The 26,352-nt window shown below is 56.8% G+C and overlaps 1 protein-coding gene across 1 annotated transcript in view; it reads right to left on the bottom strand.

The window, feature by feature from the left end:
- Positions 1-26,352, bottom strand: part of LOC144281824 (bone morphogenetic protein 8B) — a 32,817-nt gene that overhangs the window by 3,446 nt on the left and 3,019 nt on the right. The window contains exons 2-6 of the mRNA XM_077844644.1: positions 16,649-16,838; positions 16,075-16,223; positions 8,991-9,185; positions 8,118-8,197; positions 7,534-7,644 (exon numbers count right to left, since the gene is read on the bottom strand). Of these exons, the coding sequence (XP_077700770.1) occupies positions 7,534-7,644; positions 8,118-8,197; positions 8,991-9,185; positions 16,075-16,223; positions 16,649-16,838 (725 nt within the window). The remainder of the gene's footprint in view (positions 1-7,533; positions 7,645-8,117; positions 8,198-8,990; positions 9,186-16,074; positions 16,224-16,648; positions 16,839-26,352) is intronic.

A 26,352-nucleotide genomic window follows, 5' to 3' on the forward strand; every position in this document is an offset into this window, starting at 1 on the left:
GCTGGGCTTGGTGTCCGTAGGCCCACGGGACAGAAACCAGGGGACACGGCCCCCCTGCAGCAGCCGCGGGGCTCTGTGGGCTGGAAACCTGCGAGGGCCGCTCCTGAGCTGGGGCTGGGGGGACGTCGGGCGCCGCCGGGCACGGCCTGAGACTCCCCGCAGATGACGGACAGAAAGACAGGCCTTTGTCCCATCTGGGCCCAGACCAGGGGCTGTGGAGGCCGTGGTGCCAGCCCACTTAGCTTGGTGTGGGCCCTGGGGGAGCAGGTCACAGGGTCTGTCACTGGCTGGGCCGCTCTGGGTACAAGTCACGCCCCTGCCAAGGGGGTACAACGGCTCTCTGCTCGTTCCCCACACCAGCGTATCCAGGACACAGGCCTCGCGCCAGCCCCACCGGGATCGGGGCACAGAGGATGTCCCAACCTGGTCCCTGCTCTCACGGACTCCGTGGGGAGGGAAGGGGACACGGGGAATATTCCAGTCGGCACCCAGGACCTCGGGGTCAGTACAGCCCTCCAGCCCAACGGGCTCACCTGCAGACCCCAGGTGCCCCACTCCCTGCCCCTCCCGAGGGCCGCCCTGCCTCTGCCCTGTACCCCACACCCTGGCGGTGGCCACCGCAGCCCCCCGCTGGCACCCTGCCTGCCCCGCCCCGCCCCGTCCTTCTGCGCTGCAGCCAGAGCAGCACTTCCAGAGAGCAAGGCAGGCGGTGGCACTTTGCACCTGCTTGTCCCTGGACAAGGGATTAAGTCCACCCACCTGGCCCTTCAGGCGGGACCCAAGGGCCCCGTGAGCGGCCCCTGACCCCCGACGTCACCTGCCGCCCGAGCCCACCCAGCCAGCCAGCCGGACTTGGGAGCTGCAGGGGCCCCTCGGGCCGCACGCCCTTGAGCCCCTGGAGGAGCAGGAAGCAGGTGCGTAAAGGGCAGCTGGGGCTCACGTGCCTCATCCCACTGAGCTCCTCATCCCACTGAGCTCCGGGCAGAAGGCGGCTCCTGGGGGGCGGGAGGGGGCAGGCCCCGCCTGACGTGGGAAGGTGGTTACCACCGAGCCAAAGCCCCCGCGGTGCTGCGTCTCCTCGCCCCTGGAGCTCCCAGACAGGCTTGGGGACACAGGAGTTAGGAGTCCAGGTCCACCTTCTAGGAGGTGTCCACCCCGAGTCAGTAACACGTAAGCCTTGGGGTGCCGCGTTGGTAGCAGACGCCCCCCAGAGCTCCTGGTCCCCGCACACAGCCGGGCACCCCCGAGGGTGAGGGACGCACAGACTCGACTCCACGGCCCAAGGCAGAGAGAAGGGCCCAGAAGGGGGCGGAGGGGGCGGACCCTCACCAGGAGCCCTGGGAAGGCACAGCCCCTGGCGGCCAGTGTTGAAGAAACCCAGAGGGGCTGGATTTCGGGGTCCTTAGGACCTGAGCACTTCCAGCGGCCCGTGGGCCAGCAGCAGCCTGGCTGGGCAGGGGAGGGGGGTGGCGGGAGTAGCCACCCCGCCTGGGGCCCCACCTGAGTCGGGAGCTGCTCACCCTCCCAGAGCACAGCCCAGAGACCCCAGGGCACCCAGGGGCCGAGGAGCCTTCCCCCCCAGCCCCCCAGCACCCCGTGGGAACCAGCACCCCCGAGGCCCCGCCCACCTCTCCACCCCTCCCTGCAGCCCTGCCCCCCTCCAGGGGCCCCTCCCGCAGGCCTTGCTGCCAGCAGCTCCCCGAGCAACTCCCCACCCCCCAAGCTGCTCCGGCCACGCCCCCGGCTCGGGCCCTGCAGCAGCGGCTGCCCTCCAGCAGGGGACCAGCGCACACACCTGCAAACACTGCGCGCCCACCCCCCCCACTACACGGTGGGCTGAGCCCCTTCGAGGTGGCACGCTAGCCCAGCAGCAGCAAGCAGCCCCACCAGGGCTCCTTGGGACTCCTGCCCTGGGGAGAGGGAAGGACGACTATACACACACAGAGGAGACGCCCCTGAAGACTGGTTCCGGTGAACGGGGGCACCGCTGCAGGGCACTACAGGACCTCGGCTTCAGGAGGCCGCTGCCTTTAAGAGCCGGAGACGTAGCTGACCTTCCTCACACACAGAGACAGACATGGAGAGTTAGAATCAGGAGACAGTACATTCCAGATGAAAGAACAAGACACAATCACAGCAAGACACCTAAGAGAAACGTCAGCAATATACCTGCTAGAGATTTTAAAGGAATGACCACAATGATACCGTATGTGAAAAGAGTGGAGGATGTCAGTGAGACCCTTAAAGAGAAAAAAAACGACCAGTCAGAGATGAGGAACACCATAAATGCGATTTAAAACACACTGGAGCGGTGCCTGGGTAGCTCAGGGGCTTAAGTGTCTGATTCTAGTTTTGGCTCAGGTGAGTCATGGGATCGAGTCCTGCATCGGACTCCTGCTTGGTGTGCAGTCTGCTGGAGATTCTCTCCCTCTGTCCCCCTCATGCTCTTCATCTCTCTGTCAAATAAATAAATCTTAACACACACACACACGATAGAATAAAGAGTAGGCTGGAGGAATCAGAGAACAAATCAGTGACCTGGAAGACAGAGTAATGGAAAGTAATCAGGGGGGCACCTGGGTGGCTCAGTGATTGAGCATCTGCCTTTGGCTCAGGTCATTATCCCGGGGTCCAGGATCAAATCCCACATCAGGTTCCCTGTAGGGAGCCCGCTTCTCCTTCTGCCTATGTCTCTGCTGTTCTCTCTGTGTCTCTCATAAATAAATAAATAAATAAATAAATAAATAAATATCTTAAAAAAAAAAAAAAAGGAAAGTAATCAAGATCACCAGATGAGAGAGGGGAAAATTATGCAGAATGAGAATAGATTTAAGGAACTCAGCAACACCATCAAGCATTTAACATCCTCATCACAGGGATCCCAGAATGAGAAGAGAGAGAAAAGGGGCAGAATATTTATTTGAGGAAATAACAGCTGAAGAAATAGGAGGAAGGAAACAGAAATCCAGATTTAAGAGGTAGATCCTGGAACCAGATCAACCCAAGGAGATCTGCTCCAAGACACACAGTAATCAAAATGGCAAAAAGGAGTGCTACAGAGAATGTTTAAAGCACCAAGAGGGGATTTACAAAACAAAACAAAACAAAACAAAAAAACACCCAACAGCACATACAGGGGAACCCTAGAAGGCAATCAGCTGAGTTTTCAGCAGAAACACTGCAGGCCAGAAGGGAGTGGCATGATATATTCAAAGTGCTGAAAGGAAAAAAGCTGTAGCCAGGACAACTCTGTCCAACAAGGCTACCACTCAGAATAGAAGGACAGATAAAGTACTTCCCAGAAAACAAAAGTTAAAGGAATTCATGACCACTAATCAGCCCTACAAGAAGTGTTAAAGGAGATTTTTCTAGTGGAAAGAAAAGATCATAAGTAAGATTAAGACTAGTAGGAAGCACAACAGCAGTAAAAATAAGTATGTTTATAAAAATCAGCCAAAGGACTCACAAAATAAAAGGATGTAAAGCACGACACCATATACCTAAATGATGAGGTGGGGGGAGAAGAGTAAAGAATGGGTTCATCTTAAACAACCATCAACTTAATATAGACTGCTCTAAGCAGAAAATGTTAGGTACAAACCCAACGGTAACCACAAATCAAAAGCCAGGAATAGGTGTGCAAAAATGAAAGGGCAAGGTAGCCACATATATTACTAAAAAAAGTCTGCACTAGACATGAGAGTAGAGAGCAAGGGAGGAAAGGAACAGAAGACATACAAAAACAACCACAATGGAATGGCAAATAAAACAAAATGGCAACATGTACGTCCCTATCAATAATTACTTTGAATGTAAACGGACTAAATGCCCCAATCAAAAACACTGGGTAATAGAACAGATACAAAACAAAAAAAGACCCATCTATACGCTGCCCACGTAACACACCCATTTCAGATGGTGAGACACCTGCAGACTGAAGGTGAAAGGGTGGAGAAACATTTACCGTGCAGACAGACACGATAATGAAGCCAGGACATGGGACAAAACAGACTTTAAAGACCACAAGAGACAGAGAATGACACTATATAATCATAAAGGGAACAATCCAACAAGAAGCTCTAACAATCGTAAATATTTATACACCCAACATGGGAGCACTCATATACATAAAACAGTAATAACAAACACGTAGTAAACTGACAGTAATACAGTAATAACAGGGGACTTTAACACCCTAGTTACATCAACAGATAGATCGTGCAAACAAAATCAACAAGAAAACAGTGTCTTTGAATGACACATCTGACCAGATGATTTTAACATATATTCAGAACATTCCATCGTAAGAATATACACTTTATGGGATCCCTGGGTGGCTCGGTGGTTTGGCACCTGACTTGGGCCCAGAGCATGATCCTGGAGTCCCAGGATTGAGGCCCACATCGGGCTCCCTGCATGGAGCCTGCTTCTCCCTCTGCCTGTGTCTCTGCCTCTCTCTGTGTATCTCTCATGAATAAATGAATAAAATCATTAAAAAAAAAAAAAGAATATACACTTTACAAGTGCATATGGAACACCTTCCAGAACAGATCACATATGAGTCCACAAAACTAGTTTCAATAAATTACAAAAGATTAAAGTCATACCATGCATCTTTTCTAACCATAATATTACAGAACTAGAAACCCAACACAAGAAAGAGTCTGGAAAGAGCACGAATACATGGAGGTTAAATAACATGCTATCAAAAAATGAATAGGTCAACCAAGAAATCAAAGAGTAAAATTTAAAAATATATGGAAAAAAAACTAATGAAAATGAAAGCACAATTGTCCCAAATCCTTGGGATGCAGCAAAAGCTGTCCAAAGAAGGAATTTTATAGCAACACAGGCCTACCTCAAAAAGCAAAAAAATCTCAAATAACCTTATCTCACAGCTAAAGGAGTTAGAAAAAGAACAATCAGCAGGAGGACAGAAATAATAAAGATGAGAACAGAAATAAATGAAACAGAAACAAAAAATAAAAAAAGAGACCAAGGCACCTGGATGGCTCAGTTGGTGGAACATGGGACTCTTGATCCTGGGGTCATGAGTTTGAACTCCATTTTGGGTGCAGAGATTACTTAAAAAACAAAACCAATAATAGAGCATCGATGAAATCAGGAAACCAGGAACTAGTTCTTTGAAAAGATCAATAAAATTGGTGAACATTTAGTCAGGCTCAAAAAAAAAAAAAAAAAGAGCGAGAGAGAGAGGACTCAAAATCAGAAGTGAAGAGGAGAAATAGCACTGCAGAAATATAAAAGATCGGGATCCCTGGGTGGCGCAGCGGTTTGGCGCCTGCCTTTGGCCCAGGGCGCGATCCTGGAGACCCGGGATCGAATCCCACGTCGGGCTCCCGGTGCATGGGGCCTGCTTCTCCCTCTGCCTGTGTCTCTGCCTCTCTCTCTCTCTTTCTGTGTGTGACTATCATAAATAAATAAAAATTAAAAAAAAAGAAATATAAAAGATTATAATAGAAGAGTATTATGAAAATTATACGGCAGCAAACTGGGCAACAAGAAATGAATACATTCCTAGAAACATAATCTACCAAAACTAGAAGAGGGAAGAAAGAAAATTTGAACAGATCAATTACCAGCAAAGAAATGAAATCAGTATCAAAAGCTCCCAAGAAACAAAGTCCAGGACCGGGTGGCTTCACAGGCGAATTCTACCAAACATTAAAAAAAGGAGTTACACCTATTCTCAAACTGTTCCTAAAACAAGAGTGGAAGGAAAACTTCCCAATTCATTCTACAAGGCCAGCATCGCACCGATACCATAGCTAAAGACACTGCAAGTAAAGAGAACTGAGGCCAACATTGCTGATGAATACACATGCAAAGTCCTCAACGAAATACTAGCAAACTGAATCCAACAATACATTAAAAAATTATTCACGATGATCAAGTGGGATTTATTCCTGGGATGCAATGGTTGTTCAATAATTACAAATAAGTCAATCTGATACGTGAATAAGAGAAAGAACCAAAACCATATAACCGTTTCAAAAGTTGCAGAAAACACATTTGACAAAGTACAACATCCATTCATGAAAAAAAAAAAAAAAAAAACAACTCAGGAAAGTAGGTTTAGAGGGAACATAACCTCAAAAATAAAAGCCTTATATGAAAAACCCAGAGTGAACATCATACTCAATGCTGAAAACCAGAGATTTTCGTAAGGTCAGGAACAAGGGAAGGATGCCCCTGCGCTACTTTTATTCGACCTAACACCGGAAGTCATAACCACAGCAATCAGACAAGAAAAAGGGAAACAAAGGCAACCAGATCAGTAAGAAAGAAGAAACATTTTCACTGTTTGCAGATAACATGATACTATATGTAGAAAACGTTAGAGACGCCACCCAAAAACCTGCTAGAATTGATAAATGAATCCAGTAATGTCACAGGCTACAAAATCAAAATACAGAAATGTGGGATTTGTATACACTAAATAGAAGCAGCGGAAAGAGAAAATAAGAAAACAGAGTTTCTTTTACAGTTTACACCAGTTTACACCCATTTACAGTTGCAGCAAAAATAATAAAACACCAAAGACTAAACTTAACCAAGGAGGTGAAAGACCAATACTCCGAAAACTATAAAACAATCATGAAAGAAAGTGGAGATGACACAAACGGGCAGATCCCCAGGCTCAGTGGCTGAGACAAGCGGTACTGTTAGAGCCGCCGCGCCTCCCAGGGTAGACGCGGCCTAACGCAATCCCTATCATTACACCCGGAGCACTTGTGACAGAACGAGAACAATCCCAGAATTTATATGGAACCACAAAACCGCCCTAGGAGCCAAAGCATCGTGAAAGAGAAAAACGAAACTGGAAGTCTGACGATCCCAGATTTCAAGCTACGCTGCAAAGCGGTGGGAAAACCCGGAGCGACAAGCGGCAGCGACAACCCCTCCCAGGGGCGATCTTCCAGCTCTGAGGCTGCCCCCCCCCGCCCCCCGCCCCCAGCACGGGAGCCACAGCACCTGTGGGAAACACCAAGCGCCAAAGGAGCAGGACAAAGAGCCGACGGGGAGGTAACAGAAGGGGCCGAGGCCCAGCAGCTCAGCGGGGCACCCGTCACCCGGCCCCGTACACATGCGGCGGGAGGCCCAATGCACACGCCCGTCGCTCACCCCGCGTACGTCTGTGCCACAGGAGGCTGAGCACGCCGGCGACACGGTGGTGCGTGTGCTCAGAGCACACAGGGACCCAGGCGGGACGCACGTCTGCTGTGTGTGCCGTGCGTCTGACCACAAGAGAGCAGGTCGTGTAAGTCGCGTGTGTAGCGCACAGAGGTGGGGGCGCGCCAGCAGTCAGGGTAAGTCGGGTGTGTGCGGGTGCAGGTGCACACACAGCTCGGCCACCCAGGCACTGGCTCCTGAACAGGCGTGAGCCCGGAACTGCTCGTGCACGCAGGGAAGCTCCTGTGCACAGAGCCTCCCCGACACCCGGGGCTGCCACCCACCCGGCGCTGCGAGCCCCCGCCCCGTGGGTCCGGGCAGGACGGACGCGGTACTGACCAGGGACTGCAGGATGGCGTGGTTGGTGGCGTTCATGCACGAGTCCAGCGGGAAGGAGCACTCGCCCTCACAGTAATAGGCTGAGTAGCCCTGGGGGGCGATGACCCAATCCTGGGGGGTAATGGGAGAGGTGAGTCCCAGCGGATGCCCCCTCCTGAGCCCCGAATCTAGCACCCGGCGCGGCATGACTCGGGGCCGCCCCTTCCCCTCCCGCAGCCCCAGGCCAGGCTGCCGACCCTCGGCTCCCTCCAGGCAGGCTCCCCCAGGAGGCACCACCAGCAGGCCCGGCAGGGGGCGGGCACAGCCCTGTCCCCCGGTGCCCACGCCTCCTGCAGCTGCAGCCCCAGCCTCTGTTTCCCTGTTGCAGAGCTGACGTGTCATGGCTGAGGATTCAGACTGTCCCCGTTTCCCGGGTTTACCCCAAAGCACCTCCTCACACTAAGACATTCTCCCTTCAGAAAACACATCAGAACCTAACGCACAAGAAAATTAAAGTCACCGTAATGGGACCTCCCCCCGGGGGCACACTTAGGATCTTCGGGTGGGGACGGTCATTTAAGCAAAGGAGGCGAATCGGAACTAACCAGCCAGCCCAGGTCCTGGAAGCTGACGTAGAGCTCGTGCCGCCGGCACACCTGCCGGCCATCGGTGCCATGAACGTCATCTGCAGGGACAGAAGCAGGGGCTTTCCTGGGGTTCCTGCTCCGGGCAGCCACCACAGGGAGCTCCCAGGGCGGGGACACCCTACCGGGCACATTTGTTGAATAAATGAATGAAGTGAAACCAATGCCCTGGTGTCCTGAAGCCCATCCTGCAGCGGTGCTGGTGCCATGACCCAGCTCGAGAGCCTTCGCCGGCTCCAGGTGGCTCCCGATCGCTGCAGGGCAACCCTGCACTTGCTCAGAGCCTCCCCTGACTTCCGACTGCGGCCCCGCGATGCTCCCGTAAACAGCCAGGGGACCCTGGGCCACAGGTGGCTCCTGCTTTTCTGCAGAGACCCCTCCTGACCTCACCCCACCTCTCCCGCCACACCCATTCCACCCGATGGAGGGGCTCCTGGAGGCCAAAGGGTGACCCTCCGTGGAGGGAAGGGGGCAGGAGGGCAGGGGCAGGGCAGGCCCATCCCTGATCCTGAGCGGCTCAGCCTGGTGGGACACACAACTGTGGATCCTCGGGGGACCCAGGGGGGACCTGAGAGCCACCAGTGCCTGGAGGAAGGGGCACCTGAAGCTAAGGGAGACTTCTGGAAAAAGCCCTGGTGCCAGGGGAGGGCAGAGAAGGCACCCCTGGGAGGCGGGGACGGAGGCCGGTGGCCGGTCCTCGGGGCCCACGAGGTAAGCAGGTGTCAGACAAGCATTGGAGGGTGACCACAGGCTTGACGCCACTGAGGCCCCGAGGGTTCGGTCCCCGCCGCCGTCCTCGTCCTCGGCCCGGCCCAGGCCCGCCCCGGACCTCACCGAAGATCCCTGGGAGGCGGTTCGGGTGCGGCAGCTCGTTGCTTTTCTTCGGCGGCCTCCTCTTCAGGGGCCTCGCTGCCCGAGGGGCGCGGACGGGACCGGGGCTCGCCCTGAAAAAAGTGACCAGGAAAGGCTGCTTGGAGCGCGGCGCCCGTCGCCCCAGCAGACCGGCCAGGCCAGGATCCACGCTGCGCCCTGGGACGGAGAGAGGAGAGAGGCGGTCACTCGCGGGCGGGGGGCGCACGGGGACGGCGGGGACCCTCCACCACGGCCTGCACGGTGTCCCCACCCGGAGGACACGGTCCCAGGGGCACGGGGCGGAGGGGCCTCGCCACCACAGGGTCCCTGTTTGTGACACCGGTGAACCCTCTACACGTTCGAGCTCCTCCCACTGGTGACCTCAGGCCTCTCCACCGTCCCTGGACCACGTGCTTCCCAGGAAGCCTCAGAGCCAGGCTGCCAGGGGCGCACAGCACCCCGGGTCCCACCTCCGTCCGAGGGCCCCGAGGCTTTCGGGGGATCGATGGATCTGTGACCCAGGGGACTGGGGCGGCCGCCAGGTGGGAGCCACGGCTTGCTCTGCCTGGCACGGCCAAGAGCAGGGCGCTGAGTGTCCCCTGAGGCCCATAGGCGGGACACAGGGCAGCGGGGCACAGACATCTGGCCAGAGGCCCAGGGCCGGGGTCCAGCCCACGTCGGTCTGACCCCAGTCCTTACTCACTTACAGGGTTAACCCCAGGTCTGTGGGTCACAAGAGAGGAAAGGCTGTGGGCAGGGACACGGGGGCCTCGGGCTAGGAAGAGGGACACCCGGGAAAATGGGATTTGATCCCGTAGCTGCTTAGAGACGAGGATGCCGTGAGAAACACTCACGACCCTGGGAACGTCCCCTCCACCAGTAAGACTCCCTGGGCCCCTTGTCTTTCCAAATGTCCTCCTGACTTTTTAAAGATCTTTTATTTATTTGCGGGGGGAAGGGCAGGCGGAGAGGGACGGAGCCTCTCAAGCAGACTCCCCGCTGGCGCAGGGCTGTGCGGGGCGCGGGCCCAGGACCCTGAGACCACGAGCTGAGCCAAACCCAAGAGTTGGCCGCTCCACCGACTGGGCCACTCGCCTCCTGGGTTCTTAATTGTCAAAGTGACACAACAGCAATGCAAAGTGGCCTCGGAGGAAAAATACCACTCGGAAATCTCTCCCCACTCCAACTCGGCATTTTCATTTTTTTTTTTGGCATTTTCATTTTTCTGGAATGTTTTCATGTCAATCAAAGCTTTACACAACAGTCACCGTAATAGTCTCCATTTTTTCCAACTTTTTCACCCAAACATGGTCACTGCAGTTAAGATGTCTCCACTCTGAGCATTTCAAGCCTATAAAACTCCTTTGAGAAAATATACATAATATTTGGATATTAGCTCCACTCCAGGCACGTGGGGTACGTGCTGGCTTTCGCGATAAAGACGAGTGGCCACAGGCCCCTTCATTTTCTCTTCCTGAGGAATTTAGTTAAACGACAGGAGCTGAACACTAAGTCCATTTTATGTTTCGTGTAACGCAGAGCCAACGGCTCCATTCCGGGGACACGTCACCTCGGGGTGGCCACCCTGACCCCCCCCACGTATGCAGAGAAACACACGCGTTGAGCACACAGTACGCAGACGTGCACACGCACAAGCACACACGTTGTGCCATCGGCGGCCCTCCCGCGACTCGCCGTGACACAGCGCAGGTCAAGGCATCGCCCGCCCCACCGCGGTCCTGCTCTGCTGGCGACGGGAGCCCCTAGACGGCCGAGCTTCGGGCCGAGTCCTCGGGCCAAGATGCTCCAACAACCAGTCAACCCGGACACTGACCTCTGACCTCACCGCCACAAACAGGTGCGCTGGACCCGTTAGAGGCTCCACTCGGGATGAATCCTGCCGGATCGCGGCCCCTGCTCTGGGCGCAGGCCCTTCCGCACTCTCCGGCCCACCTCAGCCTGCGGGGGGGGGGGGGGGGGTGACCCGGGGGCCTCGCTGAGGGACCCTCAGGGTGCCGGGCTGAGAGCTGGATGGTCCCAGCCCTGGCCCAGGTCCGCTTCTGTCCCTCTGCTTAGGATTCTCCGTCACGGGGGGACAAGGGGCTCATCCCTCCTCCTCCCTTCCAGCGCCCTACTCTCCTCTAGCCGGCGCCGCCCGGGAAGCCCGGCCTGCCCCACGGGGCGGCTGGACAACCGTCAGGTCCCCTCCCCGGACGCCCCAGACGGTGCCCCACCATCCATCCCGCCCCCAGGCGGCCCCATCAGGGCGCAGGGCCCCCCTCCATTCCAGGGGCTGCCTCCCCTCGGGGTGAGGCCCCAGGGAGGCCGCTCACAGGCCTTCCTTCACCCGCGAGACTCCCCAGGCCTGGCCCACATGCTCCTGAGGGCTGTGTGCGCCTCACAGCGACGTGAGGGAGGGTGCCGCGCTCCACGCCAGGCTGTGGTCTCATCATCACACACACACACATTTGCACGCACACACGCCTGCAGATGAACTCACTGTTCCCTTAGGTCTGTGAGTCTGCGGGTTCGGGATGAAGCCACCACAGCCTCTCCTGGTTCTAAGGGAGCAGCACAGCAGCAGGTGTAGCGCTCCAGGACAGACACAGGGGTCTGAGTGCCCGGGGTGACACAGGACGCCCGTGACTGGACATGAGAACTCCCGGAAGGGGCCTAGGGTTGCTTCTAGAAGCCCTCCTACCACCGGCCGCCGCCTCTGACAGCACAGGCTGGACTGTTCATCCACGGAGGCACCTCGCTCCCCGCCCTGTCCCTGCACCCCGCGGGCTCCGGCCCAGCTCCACAGCCTCGCTGTCCTTCCAGAGACATCTATTTAGCCGTGAGGAGAACGAGCAGGGAGGAAGAGGGGAGGCTACCGGGAAACAGAATTTGGCAGCGAGATGAAAGGCCCCAGAGGAAAAGTCAGAGGGGCCGCGGGAAGACGAGCTCACGCCGACAGCACCCCCTGCTCACGATGCACGTTGACGCTTGTGCATTTTTCACGGCGCTGGCAAAGTGGGGCCCTGGGCGTGGGGGGGAAGGGCTCCTTCCTCATCACCCCCCACATCTCGGGGCCCAGTCGCCAGGGAAGGCCCTTCCCAGAAAGCCTTGCTGCGGGCTCCTCCGAGCTGCGGGGAACTTCATGGAGTATCACAGGGAGGAAGGCCGCGGGGGGCCCCGGGACCAGCAAGTCCTCCTCAGGAGCCACAGAACATACAGGACAAACGGCTGCGCTCTCCCCTTGCTTTTAACTGAAGCCACAGCCCTCGTGAGAGAAGAGTCTGTGCGGCGGTAGCAAGTCTGAGACGCCGGAGCACCGCTCGGGCCACCTGGCCCCACAGCTGTGCTCACCTCCTCTGGGTGAAACCCCAACGGGCTCAGACGAGACGCGCCCTCTGTGAGCAGGGCTTCCTTCCCGGGCGAGGCTGCCAGTGCCGCGAGGGTCCGAGGTGGTGACACGCGGGGGGCCGCCCGCTGCCTCGTCCACCGTCAGGTCGTCCCAGAGCTCGATCAGCATCAGGACGTCCAGTGCACGTCGCACCCGGCCCTCCCGGCGGTGAGCAGGTCCACACGGCGCATCCCGGGCGGTGGCAGGTGCACCTGTCCCAGACTTGGGGTTCGCTGTCCTTGGTGCAGTGGTCCACGGGGCCACCACTCCGGTCCTGAGAGTGGACACCAAATCCACGGCACCCCCATGCTCTCACCTTCTTTCCAGGTATCGTCCAGTCGCCAGGAATCCCACGTGGCTCCTGGGACACTGAGGTGGACGTGTCCCCTCGAATCATGGCAAACCAGTCATCGCTGGAGAAAAACAGCCCCCAGGGAAAACACGGACTGTCCGCTTGCCCACAGCGACGGGATCTGCACCCACCTCATCTTTGAATGGAGACGGACCCAAGCCCAGGACCGTCCCCGTGCAGAGGACAGTCCAAGCCAGGCTGACGCAGCTGCTGGCCAGAGGGGGATTCCTACGCCCAAACCGGCGTGCGCGCCTCCTCAAATTCCGGAGCTGCCCGTGTTGGATTCAGGCCTGGGGGTCACCGACAGACTCGGCCTCTTCACCCTCCTCCGTCTGCAGCTTCACCGCTCACTGCCTTTCTCATATTCCCCCCCGTGTTCTGGGTCCACATAAACGTTAGGAACGTGGATGGCTTCCGGGGCAAACGTCCCCATACCCACGATTTCTTCCACCTCCACCACTGAGGTTTCTGCAGCTTTGCACATGGACACGGTGGAATTCCTGGCGCTTCTTCCCAACATGATGCTTCCTGCAGGGTTGGCCTTCCACCCTTCTGCCCGCAGAACCGGCCGCGATGGCTCGCTGCAGAGGACAGTGGCTCCCGTGACACTCCCTCACCTCTCGGGGCTGGCCCGTGATCGAGATGCTGCCGAAGGGCGCGTACCTGATGTGGGGGGCCTCCTCCTGCACCACAGTCCCGGAGGCCGTGTGGAACGCGGGCACCCCAGCACCCACCACCCCCGCACGGATGCGCTCGGCCAGGGAGCCCTGGGCTGGCAGCTCCAGCTCCCGCTCGCCCGACAGGGACTGGCTCTGGCACAGCGAGTTCTCCCCCACGTAGCAGCAGATGCTGCGGGTGATCTGCTCGGTCCCAGTAAGAGGCCCGGCCCGAAGTCGTCCACCCCACGTCGCTGCTGACCATGCACAAGTCCCTGACCCGCGTCTTGAGCAGCGCCTTGACAGGTTCTGGAATCCTGCAGAGCCCTAAGCCGCCGACCATGGTCCTGGCCCTGTGGTTCGTGTCTCTCACCAGCTCCGCGGGATCCGTGTAGGAGAATCATCGCTGGTGACCAGGCTGCACACGGCGCCCTTGGTCTTGGCCAGCGCAGGCCCCAAGCGGCCGGCGGGGACACAGCACCCCAGGGCCACCACGGGCCTCCAGAAGGCTGCCATCGTGGGCTCCACCTCCGGGCTCGGGTCCAGGTCAGGGACAGACCGCCACCACCCATCAAGGAGCAGGGAGGGCAGGCAGGGCAGTGACACGGGACCAGGTTCCCCCCATGTCCCAGCCCCTCATGCTCAGAGGGCTCCGGAAGCCACGTGCTTCCAGGCACGCGGGACCCAGACCCTGGACCCTGCAGCCCCACAGGGAGGGAGTGGTGCCTGTGGAGGCCCCGACAGGTCACTGAGGGGAGACAGACCCTGGGTCTGGGGGTTGGTGGGAAGACCGCCCTCTTCAGCCCACCTCCCTGTGGGATGGGAGACGCGTCATGTGGTCCCTCCTCGGCAGCTCTCTCCATGTGAGAGGCCCCAGGGCTCTGGGCGGTCCCCTTCCTTCTCCATGGCCATCCCCTTCCCAGGCCCTGCTCCAGGCCCATGGCTCTCAACCCACGTAGACGTCAGCGCTTCCCACACGGGTGCCTCCAGCACTCACCCGTCCTGGATGACGGTCCATCTGACGTCCCCCAGGGCTCTCAATAACATCACCCAAAGAGCACTCTTGGTTTGCTCCCTCAAGCCTGCCCTTCCTCTACTGTTACTCAGGCAGGAGAAAAAAGATTCGATTAAAACGGCCCCTGGCTGGATCCACACTTTCCCCGATTCCTCCTCCACCCGCTTTTCTCCATTTCTGCTGCTGCCCACAAGCCCCTGTCTGCTCCCGCCGCACACGTGTGGCTCAGGGCGTCTGACTTGGCTCTTGTCCCGCACAGATTACTCCCCCTGCTGATGTCGGGGGCGGGGCCTGTCGCATACATGTGGTCTACAACAGCTGACGTTTACAGAGAAACTTCGAAGACCCTGCAGAGTCCCAGGTGCCCAGAGCCAGTTTCCCCGGGAAATGTTGGCATTTGTCTGCGTGGTGCATTTGTCACGACTAATGAACCGATGTTGCTGTCTGATGCTGTGCTAAACACAACGGGTTCGGACCTCATCCGTCTTCCTCAATGTCCTCTTCTCCTCCAGGGTCCCATCCACTTGTTACCACTGCTCAGGCCCCGTGGGTTGTTACAGTATCTCAGATCGTCTCTGTATGTGATGACCTCGACACGTTGCGAAATACTTGTCAGACGTTCTGTAGTGTGTCCCGCAACTTGGTTTGTCTGACGTCTCTCTCACAGTGAGAGGGGGTTCTGGGTTTGGGAGGAAGACCAGGAGATGAGGGCCCTTCTCATGCCATCATGTCAAGGGGACACAGGATGGACGTGACATTCCTGTGAGCGTTGATCACCTGCTGCGGTCCTGCGGTCAGCTTTCTCCTCTGGGACCTACTTCCCCACCCCGGCCCTCCTGGACTTCGGGGAAGCGAGTCACTAAGCGGAGTCCTACGGGGGTGGAGGGACCCCTCCTCGAGGGGCTGTCTCAGAGGCCTCTTTTCTAAAAACCGGAATCAGATCCTGTCATCCTCCGCTGCTATGGAATACAGCGAGCTGTCAAGGCTCCAACACCGGGCCCCGCGTCACCCGCACTCAGTGTGCCCCGCCAGCGGTCAGTCTCCTGCCCCACCTCGCCCTGACCGCCCGCTCCAGCCACGGCAGCCCCGTGTGTGGCCCAGAAACGCCCATCCTGCGCCCGCCTTCGGCCTCTCCCTCTGCACGGCTGCCCACGAAGGAGGCTCTCCCTGGCTAGCTGGGGAATGAGCGCAGGCGTGAAACCTCGTTCTACAGAGGAGGAAACAGACTGGGCAGGGAAGCATCCTGCCGAGGTCACCGGGGGAGAGCGCTGCAGCGCTGGGACTTAAAGCCAGGCCCCTCTGATCCGAGTCTGAGGGTGTGATCCCTTCCCTGAGGCCCTGCCGCTACGGACACTCCCCACTGCTCACGCCGCTCGCTCGTGGTAGGGACAACATGGACTCTCTCTTAGCAACTCAAATGGTTCTGCAAAAGGAGAGGAGGGAGACCGTGGTGGTGGGGGCCTCCGCTGTGGGAACCTCACCCTCTGTGCCCCGCTGAGGCCCCAGAGGGGGTAGGGGATTATCACCCAGCCACCGGGCTGAGAAGGGCCAGGCCTCTGGGGCCAGATGCGGGGGGTAGGGGCCGCAGCCGCCTCCCGCCAGCAGCGTCGGAGGAGCCCCCAGGAGGAGGTCTGCTGCCCGGGCCTGAGCCTTACCATCTTCCGTTTCCACATAGAGGCGGAGCCCCAGGTCCTTGTTCCGGCCCAACAACCAGCGGCCACTGGCTGCTGTCACGTCCAACACCAGCCAGCCCTCGTCCCCAGCTCGGAGCGTCTGAAGATCCAAAAAGAACAAGTCAGACTCCCTGTGGACACGAAAAAACAATTAACTGAGGGCCGGCACAGCTGCTTTTGTTTCCAGCCCCCACCCTGGGGCCCACTCGTGGGGCACCGACCCTGCCTGGCTCGGGCTGGGCCCCTCGCCTGCCTCATCTCACCGTATCTACTGTGGGAAGGTGTTGCTGTGCCCAGTAGGGACGTGGAAACTGAGGCTCAGGAGCTGAGTGACCAGCCCACGGTCCCACAGCCAGGACAGCAGTGGAGGGATTTGCAGCAGGACCAATGCTGGGCCTCTCCCCGTGGTGACGCGAGGCCTCCGGCCACGTGTCCTTCTGTCTCTGAGGGTGTGTCCCCCGGGAAGCTCCCCTCCGTCCTCTGGGGAACGTCCCCTCCACGGCCAGGCCAGACACACCCACAGAGGCTCATCGGGAGGCGGGTGCAGGGTAGGCACCTGTTGGACTGCTCCCTGACCACCTCGAACGTGCTGACGTGCAGAGTCCTGTTGAGCAGGTGGGTGCTGGCCAGCTTGTAAATCCGGAACTCAGCGGCCGTGACCGCCTCCCCCTCCGGGATCTGGGTCAGGTCAAAGTGGAACTCCTTCCAGTGGGGCTCCTGGTGGCCCAGGGTGCGGTCACGCTCCACTGCAAGACAGAGCAGGGCTGCGGGTCACCTGTGTTCTGGGCAGAGCCGGGAGGGCACCGGGGGCCTGGCGGCCTGGGTGGGGACGGCTCCCTCCTCCTCTGCAGGGGGGCCTGCTCCCAGGCCCTGCCTCCTGGGGCTGAGACGGCTCTGCACAGGGCCCCACACACAGTGGTGCCGCAAGAGCAGCCTCCGCCTCTGGACCCCAACCCCAAACCCAGCCGGCCCCGCCCCATCCCCGCTGGCTCTGGGACCCCAGGATGAACAGAGGCCACATCCCTCTTCAGGGAAGAGGAGCAGGCACAGAACCGAGTGCATTTCTGAGGCCAGTGTGTGTGCATGGGAGCCTGGGGAGGGGAGCGTTTGCAGCTGACACTGGGGCTGGGCCCCGTGGGGTGACGGCACATGGGCCACAGCGTCCCGGGAGGAGGACACCGCAGAAGGAAGGGCCAGCCTGAACACAGGGCTGAGGCACAGACGGCACAGGCAGGGCAAACAACAGCCTTGAGACACAGCAAAGGGCCAAAGGATGGAGGTCCTGCCTGGGGAGAATGCAGAGGAGGAAGGAGGGCCAGGGGGAGACTTGGCAGGAGCAAGGACGAGCAAGGGATGAGCGACCGCCCCTGGGGACACTTGGTCAGGTCCTGGGGAGGCTGGACGGTCCCCTGACGTGGTGGGATCTGAGCAGGCTTCCCAGGGGAGCTGCCACCTGCCCTGGCCTTGAAGGACGGGACAGAGTCGTGTCGGGTGGAGCAGGTGGCGGGATGGTATTCCAGGCAGAGGGGACCTGGTGGGCGCAGGTGTGGGTGTGGGGGCGCCCGCAGATCAGCGGTGGGGCTGGGCGGTGAGCCTGGCTGTGCTCTGGCTCCGAGGGCTGGCATTCCGGCCTAGGGGCCCGGGCTGTGCCTCTGGCCAGTGGGGTTCAGGGTTCTGGGCAGCAGGGGCGCGACGTGGGTTGGGAGGCAGGGGAGTGGAAGACAGATGAGGAGGGGAAGGTGAGGCACAGGCTGGAGGGGGCCGAGGCGGGCCCGGTGGCCGGGCTGGCGTGTCTGGACAGGAGGCTGGGGGGCGACTGAAGCCCACATGTCCCCGCTGCCCGGAAATGCCCAGGACAGTATATTTAGCAGCGTCTTACTTTAGCCTCCTGTCACTTTCAAAGGCCACAAATCTGTGTTTCCGGAAGGCAGGGGCGGGAGCCGCCCAGCACCTTCCCCAACCCCGACGCTGAGATTTTAATTACATGTCTGTGAGTCTTTTTAAAAACTCTCTCTGGCTACTGGGCTCAGTGACCACAAGTCACCAGGCTGGTGGTGGAGGCGGATGTGGGAGCACTTCCCGGCCTCGCGGTGGGGACCGGGTCCAGGGATGGACAGGCAGGCAGCTGGGCAGGGCGGGCCAGTGTCACCGTGACACACACGATGACAGGAGGAGATGGGCTCCCGGCCCTGGGAGCAGAAGGAACGGGACGTCCAGCCTCTGACAGGGTGGGGGCGCGCAGCACGTGCCCACCCGGGAGCCAGGCTGCCCAGGGGGCAGTGTGACCCAGGGTGGGATCCGGGTCCTCCCACGCGGGCCTGCCCAGAGAGTGTGGAGGGCAGGGCTCTGGACCCTCACCGAGGACGTGTGCCACGAATATGGACACACGTGTCCCCTCCGCCCTACAGACACGCTCACACCCACACTTGCAGAGCTTTGGTGACATTTTGTGGACTCAGGGTCCACACGGAGCACCTCTGTCACCTGGCTGTGAGGCTCCCAGATGTGTAGGACCACACAGGTGGAGGCCATAGACCGTGACAGGGTGTGGCACAGAGAGTGAAGGAGGGTGGCTGGGGGGCGGCCTCCCGACTCCTCCCAGAGCAGCCAGCAGGGACCTGCTCCCCGGGCTGGGGGCTGACAGGCGGGTCCCCGAACCCCGGGCAAGCTCGGTCTGCAGGCCCGACGCTGACATCCTGCTGGATCTGGGGACTGAGAGAACGACCCTGAGCCTGCCAGCTCCACAGGGGGACCGCGCTCTGCGGCCTCCCTCCCTGGCTGACCCGGGGGCCCACATGCGCTGGGTCAAGGGAGCCTGGGGTACCCAGTTCCAAGCTTCCACCCTGTGGGTTTGTGAAACTGATGAACCGGCCAGCAGTTCAGCCAGGAGACTGCCACCCTGGCTGTCCCAGACGAGCACTGGGAGGAGGGACAGTCTCAGGAAGTCATGCTTTCATCAGAAGCTGATAAAGTTGCTGGGATGCAGCAATACATTGGACATGACTAACTGGCCAAAGGGGAGCGCCCCGTCTCTCTGCTGGATAGTGCATATGCCCAGTTTTCTAGCAGTTGCTTCTGTGCATTTAGTAAAAGTTTTAATTTTTTTATTTTTAAAAGATTTATTTATTTATTAATGAGAGAGAGAGCGTGCATGTGCAAGCGAGCAGCAGAGACACAGGGAGAGGGAGAAGCAGGCTCCATGTAGGGGGCCCGACGTGGGACTTGATCCTGGGTCTCCAGGGTCAGGCCCTGGGCTGAAGGCGGCGCTAAACCACTGAGCCACCCTGGCTGCCCTATTTTTTTTTTTTTTTTTTTTTTGTGGGGAGAGCAGAGGGAAAGGACATCCTAAGCAGGCTCCACGCTCGATCTTGCAACCCTGAGATCATGACCTGAGCTGAAGTCTAGCGTCTTAATATACTTAACTGACTGAACCCCCCAGGTGCCCCAGAATAAGCTGGTGTTGAGGAGCAGTGGCTATTAGGATCTGGATTTGCCCCTACAGTAGTTGCTGGATGGGCAGCCCCTGCTCTCGCCCACTATCAGATGGTTGAGAAGTATAGGTGCTCTGGCCTGTAGCTGGGGCTTCTGACCCTACCGGTGACCAGGTACTTTCCCTGGCTTCACGCTCTTCATCTAGTGGGGATACTAGCAGTCTTTCCACAAAGGGCCCTGAAAGGGCTTTGGGAGGGGCAGGCGCTATCAAGTAGGTAGGAACTTCCACAGGAGTGGGGAAGGGGTGCTGGCCCCTGATCTCCTCACTTCATCCCTGTATCAAAGTGACAACATCCTGCCAGTACCAGGAGTTCCTTCATGTGTGAATCTCGAGAGCCATGGGGGAGAAAAGGGAGACTTTCAATTTTCTTTTTCCAAATACGAGTATGGAATGGAAGGTTCTGTAACATAAAAATACATTAATTCAAGTGAAAGGCATTTGGATGGTCTCAAGCTCCCTCCTATTCACCTCCTGACCCCTGTGTCCAGGCACTTGATCCTCTGGGCCTCAGTATCCACATCTGCAGAATGGCCATTTGATACAGGGTCAAGTGGAACCGCAAAAGGCCATGGTTGCTACCATAGTAGGTACTTGGTTCTGGTCCAGAAATGCTTCTACCATATTTCACAGGAGCATTTCCCTCCTGGTGCACCCTCCTGCCGAGCTTGCACTTCCCCAAGGTCTGGAATCTCCCAAAGATGCCCAGGCTCAGAGAGTAGCCCTTCAGAATCACCACCGAGGCCGTTCTGGCTCAGGCACAAAGCAGATAGTGACCCTTTACGAAAGCACTGAAGATTCCAGAACATCAGAGCCCCAAGGACACAGATCGTCACACACAGTCCCCTTCCCCTTTTCTATACATACAGAGATGGAACCCAGGGGTCCTGACTCCCGTCTGGGCTGCTTCTACCACATCAGGGCAGACTTCCACCATCTGATGTTGAAAGAACAGCATAAAAATCCAGTTGGAAGTGGCCTGTTGCTACTCCCCACCCTCCGCCCCCGCTATTGCTGATGGTCTGCAGAGGGAATTTATGGGAAAGGCCAAGGTCCGTACAATGTGATTTCTTGGGTTTTCCCAGTAAATTATTTTGCTACCACTTGTGGGGCTGGGAAGTTCATTTCCCAGCCTGCGGTAGATTTGGCCAGGATGAAGGAGTAATGGGTACTCCCTGCCTGGTATGTTCTGGATCCCGGCCTTCTGAGATATGTCCTGCCGGGAATCCTCTGTGGTAGCCCTGTGGGGGACCACTGATGCCTGGAGGAAGATTTCTCGGTAGTGAATTATTCCCCCCATCTTCAATATCTGGGCCAAGGATTCGTAATCTGGAGCGGGGCGGTGTTCCCATAATTTCACCTTTGGGCACGTGGGAAAAGATCCTGATTATATATGCTCAGCAGGCTTTCTAAAAACATTTTTTTTTTTTTTTTAGCATTCATTTTTCCTTGTTACATCCAGGAAAATTAGTTTGTTTACTCATACACATTTGAATGCAGTGCTCCTTGTAGGCAGGTCATGATGGAGGCACGGGTGAGAACACAGCTGAGGACACGGAGTGGCCCCCCAGCCCCAGGGACGTTATGGAGTTTACGGTGCATGGGGAAGTCAGGTATCAAACAAGGGGAAGCAGCTATGAAGGAGGTCAAGGGAGGGGCGGGACTGGGGATAATGCAGGGAGGGTACGTGTGAGTCATTTTGTGCTTTTAACTTTATTTTGAAATAATTTTAGGCGATTTAGATTTAGACAGAACTCTTCTTTGCAAGAATAGTCCAGAGAGTGCCCCTATGCTTGTTACCCAGCCTCCCCTAATGATAATACCATATATAATCAAACCATAGAGTAACTTCAAAACCACAAAACTGGTATTGATACAATGCTATTAAATTTCTAGAATTTTGCCAGGTTTTCCACTATTCATTTCTTGAATGTTCCTGACTTCAGTCCAGGGAGGGTCCCACATCGCATTTAGTTGTAAGGCACCCTGTGTCTCCTCCGATCTGTAACAATTGCTAGGTCTTTCCTTTTCTTTCATGACACTGACACTTTTATTTATTTATTTTACTACAAGTAGGCTCCCTGCCCAGTGTGGGACTTGAACTTACAACCCTGACATCAAGACCTGAGCTGAGATCAAGAGTCAGATGCCTAACGACTGAGCCACCCAGGCGCCGCCCTCTAACATTGACATTTTAAAAAAATTTTTATTTATTTATGATAGTCACACACAGAGAGAGAGAGAGAGAGGCAGAGACACAGGCAGAGGGAGAAGCAGGCTCCATGCACCGGGAGCCCGACGTGGGATTCGATCCCGGGTCTCCAGGATCGCGCCCTGGGCCAAAGGCAGGTGCCAAACTGCTGTGCCACCCAGGGATCCCTAACATTGACATTTTTAAAGAGTGTTGGCCAGTTATTTTGTGGCATGCCTTTCAACTTCAGTTTATCTGATGTTTTTCTATTAGCTGAAATATGGAAGTGATGTCCACGTCTGTGCTTATCAAATTGGACAACACGTTAGTATTATTCCTAGTGATATTAATGGACTCTGATTAAGCTGCTGTCCAGGGATTCAAAGAGGCTCTGTGACCTGGGAAGAATCTGATAAAACTCAACAGTTGTTGATGTTACGGTAGTCCATGACCCTGAGAGGTGGGTTGGAAGCCACCTGGGGTTTTTAGCAGCCAACAGAGGCTCTTGACAGCCAGCTCCATCGAGACACCTGGGGTTGGCAGGGCATGGGCCCACTATCAGGGACAGATGATGTGACCACTGTTTCCCAAAGGTACCTTATTCTCAAAGTTCCATGTGGGGAAGCAGTTAGTTTACTTTCTCCATTACTGAAACTCCAGGAAATAAAGGATCCTAGGACTCTAGGCGGGTCAGGATGCCGTGTGCAGAGATGTCTTTGACCACCACGCCGCCAACTACATCCTGCCTTTCTTCCTCTGAGGATCTGCGCCTGCCACTCGGGAAAGATCTCCAGATGCCGCACCCTAAGTCCACCAGCCCAACACCAATAACGGCTTCAGATATTTTTGTGACTTGGACAAAATTGAAAGGTATCTGGATGATCTAAATCTGTCTTGTTTTTGACCAAAAAGTAACACTTCAAAAAGTCATCCTCTTATTTTAGCCCGTAGTGGCTGTTAAGAGAACAGAATCTTCTGACCGCACAACGTGGGCCGGAGACAGGAGGCTCTCAGTGGACCTTCCCGAGCTCCTTGTGCCCTGGGGGCCCAGAGGGGGACGTGTCTGCCGCGCTCCCCAGGACACGGGGCAGCCTGCTGGCCTGGGAATGGCTTCCATGCCACAGTGTGTCTCCATCAGAGGCCACCCGTGTTTCCACTTTGCTGTGGGACCGGCCCCCGTTCCCGGCCCGGCTGGGCTGCCGAGGCAGAGGGCAGGCTCCCCAGGCTCCCAGAGGCAGAGGCGTGGGTCCGTCTGGCTCATCCTGCGAGTGACAGGGCTGAGGGGCCCCCTTCAACCTGGATCAACCCCCAGGCCTCCGTGGCCGGTGCAGGCCCATGGACGAGCTGCAGAACTGATCACCCACCAGGTCTGCATCTGAACCAGGTCCGCTTCCTCCCACCCACAAATCTCAGTGCTGCCCAGAGGCCAGGGCTGCATTTCTAACGTATTTTTAGTCACTTTTCATTACTGACTTTCTCAAAAGCCGTTCCATAAATGGCTCCGCACGCGTGATCGCCGTCCAGGCCTCAGATGGCTTTAGACCCCAAATTAAAAGGGAACACCCGCACACTCGGCCACATCAAGTCTCTCAAGGCCAGAAATAGATCCAAGGAGACTGAGCAAGGATACAATTCCCTGGTGCAAACCCGGGGAGAGGACCGAACTGTGGGAGTTTTCCAGAAAGATGTGGTCACAGTGACACAGCCCTCTCTCCCTTGGGGAATGGGTTCCCATGAGGAGGTGGACTGGGTGTACCTCCTTGCCCCGGGCCTCACCGCTGGAGGGGCCCCCCTCAGTGGGCAGGGGCGGGCACATTCTCTCAGATTTAAAGATGATGTAAAACGAGTGGCCCTAGATTCCCTCTAGGGGTCGATATTGGGATGGGGGGGGTCACCTGTCAATGAGGTTCTCCTGTCAATGCCCACCCCCTCCCAGAATGCCTGCTGAAGCCACCTTCCTCCAGGCAGGACCCTGGGAGGACTGGAGGTCCCGGGAGATGCTGCACCCATGGTCGGCCTCCACAAAGACAGGGAGGGCAGCCCTGCTCTGGCCCACCCAACTCCTGCCCACCCAGGCTCCTGCCCCTGCTCTCAGCCCCTGCCTCCTGCCGTGTTCCTCCTCCCTTAACCTTGCCGATCTGCCCTGCACACCTGCCACGCAGCTAGCCTCACTGACATTTCACCCAGTTTCACACAACACTGGGAGTGAGGCCTTAGTCACCTGGTCTTTTTTTCTTTTTCTAAAGATTTATTTATTTATTTATTTATTTATTCATTCATTCATTCATTCATTCATTCATTCATGATAGATATAAAGAGAGAAAGAGAGAGGCAGAGACACAAGAGGAGGAAGAAGCACGCCCCATGCCGGGAGCCTGACGTGGGACTCGATCCCAGGACTCCAGGATCACACCTTAGGCCAAAGGCAGGTGCTAAATTGTTGAGCCACCCAGGGATTCCCGTCACCTGGTCTTAAAGGGGAGGAAATGAGGTTCCAAGACTTTAAAAAGCTCTTGTGTACCATCTCACAGCTCCCTAGTGGCACAGTCAGGATTAAAATGCAGGTTTAGTACAGCTACAATATGTGTGCATGTTCAGGGCCCTGTTATTCATAACCCTTAACTAGAAACAATGCAAATGTCCATGAATAAAAACCAATAAATGTGCATACTTGTGGAATGCAATATAACTCAATTATAAAAAAATGAACTACTGGGCAGCCCGGGTGGCTCAGCGGTTTAGCACCACCTTCGGCCCAGGGCCTGATCCTGGAGTCCCGGGATCGAGTCCCACATCGGGCTCCCTGCATGGAGCCTGTTTCTCCCTCTGCCTGTCTCTCTGACTCTCTCGCTCCCTCTCTGTGTCTCTCATGAATAAATAAAATCTTAAAAAAAAAAAAAAAAGAAGAAGAACTATGTGGGTGCCTGTTCAGTGGCCAGCTCAGTCAGAAGAGCATCTGACACTTGGATCTCAGGGTTGTGAAATTCAAGCCCCACACTGGGTGTGGAGATTACTAAAACAAACAAACAAAACACTTAAAAAAGAACTACAGATACAATAACAAACATGATTCTCAAAAAAAAATTATGTTGAATGAAAGACTAGATATAAGAGCACATATTGTATGATCCTAGGTGTAGGAAGCTCAAAGACAAGTGACATGAATGCACTGTGACAGGAATCAGAAGTGGCTGCCTGAAGGCGATGGGCTGAGGGGCGGGAGGATCCCCAGGGGCACCCATGTCACATGTTTCTATGTGGTCTGAACGAGGTAAACTGAGCATGCATTTTTGTAACTACCAAACAATGAAGACTCTTTAAATAGAATTCTCAGTTTACAACATATATTCAAGACAGTCCAATTGGGCGACACTAACACACCTAGTGGTGGGCCAGGCCTCCCCCTGGGTGGAGAGGCAGCTTCTCTAGAGGAGAAGAGCAGAGAACACAGCGATCACCTGCTGGGTGGCCTTGGGAAAATCACCCAACTCCTCTCACTCTCCTCTTTTCAAAACAAAGTTGTGACCAAAACTGTGATGCAAATGAAGGGACAGACCTGAGGGCCCTGGGCGTGTGGTCCTCACAGGCGCCATCTCACCTGGTCCCTGAACAGCCCTGCAGGGTGGGTACGACGAGGGCCTGCATGTTACAGAGGAAGGAACTGAGGCTCCCACAGGTGGACTGGAAAGCCCAGATCACACGCGCAGCAGGTGGTGGCACCAAGATGCAGATTCTGATCCAGGTCAGAACCCCCCTCCCAGGTCCGTCTGCCCCCCCCCCACCATTGTCCATTTGCTCCTGGTTTCCAGATGGGGAGTGTCACCATCTAGACCACTTGATGACCATCTTTGTGGCTTATGTATTTATTATCCGCTCCCCCCAGAAGGCCAGCTCCCCCAGGGCAGGGACTTTGTTAGGTGCACCGTCACATCCCAGGAACTAAAACTGTGCCTGGCACGGAGCAGGTGCCACAGGACTATCTGCTGAGTGAATTCATAAAAATGAAAGAATTCGTTGGTAAAGAACCAAAGAAAGTGACCCGGGGGCTCGTGGACACCAAGCATTGCCCCTTCAAGGTCACAGGACTGAGGAGGACGTGGGCCAGGTCCCTCGCTCCCACTCAGCCCTGCCGCCCCCAAATCCAACACCTCAGGTCAACTCCCCCGTCCTCGCCGCCTGAGGCTCGGGAATAAGTCTGGTCAGAGAAGGGTCGGGACAACAGTGAAGACGGCTCCATGCATCTCTGGCTGGACCTCTGCCTGGAGGGCCGTCTGTGCCTCAGTTTCTCTACCTAGAACACGGCAGCTGCTGCTCCTCTGCCTCAGGTGGAGAAGGACCAGGAGAGACTTGCAGAGTCGGTCCTTCCTGCCTCATTCCTCCCTCCCCGCGGGCTGGGCCATGCTCCAGTCAGACCCACGCTCCCGCCCAGGGGACAGGGTGGTGCCATGAGGAGCTGCCTCCGAAACAGGGCCACGGGGTCAGCGATGGGAGGCCCCCGGTTTTCCGGCACCATCGCTGGACTGGACGAGAAAACAGAGGCTCAGGGAGGGAAGGGAGGTGACTCGGGACAGGAAGGAAT

Source organism: Canis aureus, chromosome 13, assembly GCF_053574225.1.
Source record: "Canis aureus isolate CA01 chromosome 13, VMU_Caureus_v.1.0, whole genome shotgun sequence".
Taxonomy (NCBI): Eukaryota; Metazoa; Chordata; class Mammalia; order Carnivora; family Canidae; genus Canis; species Canis aureus.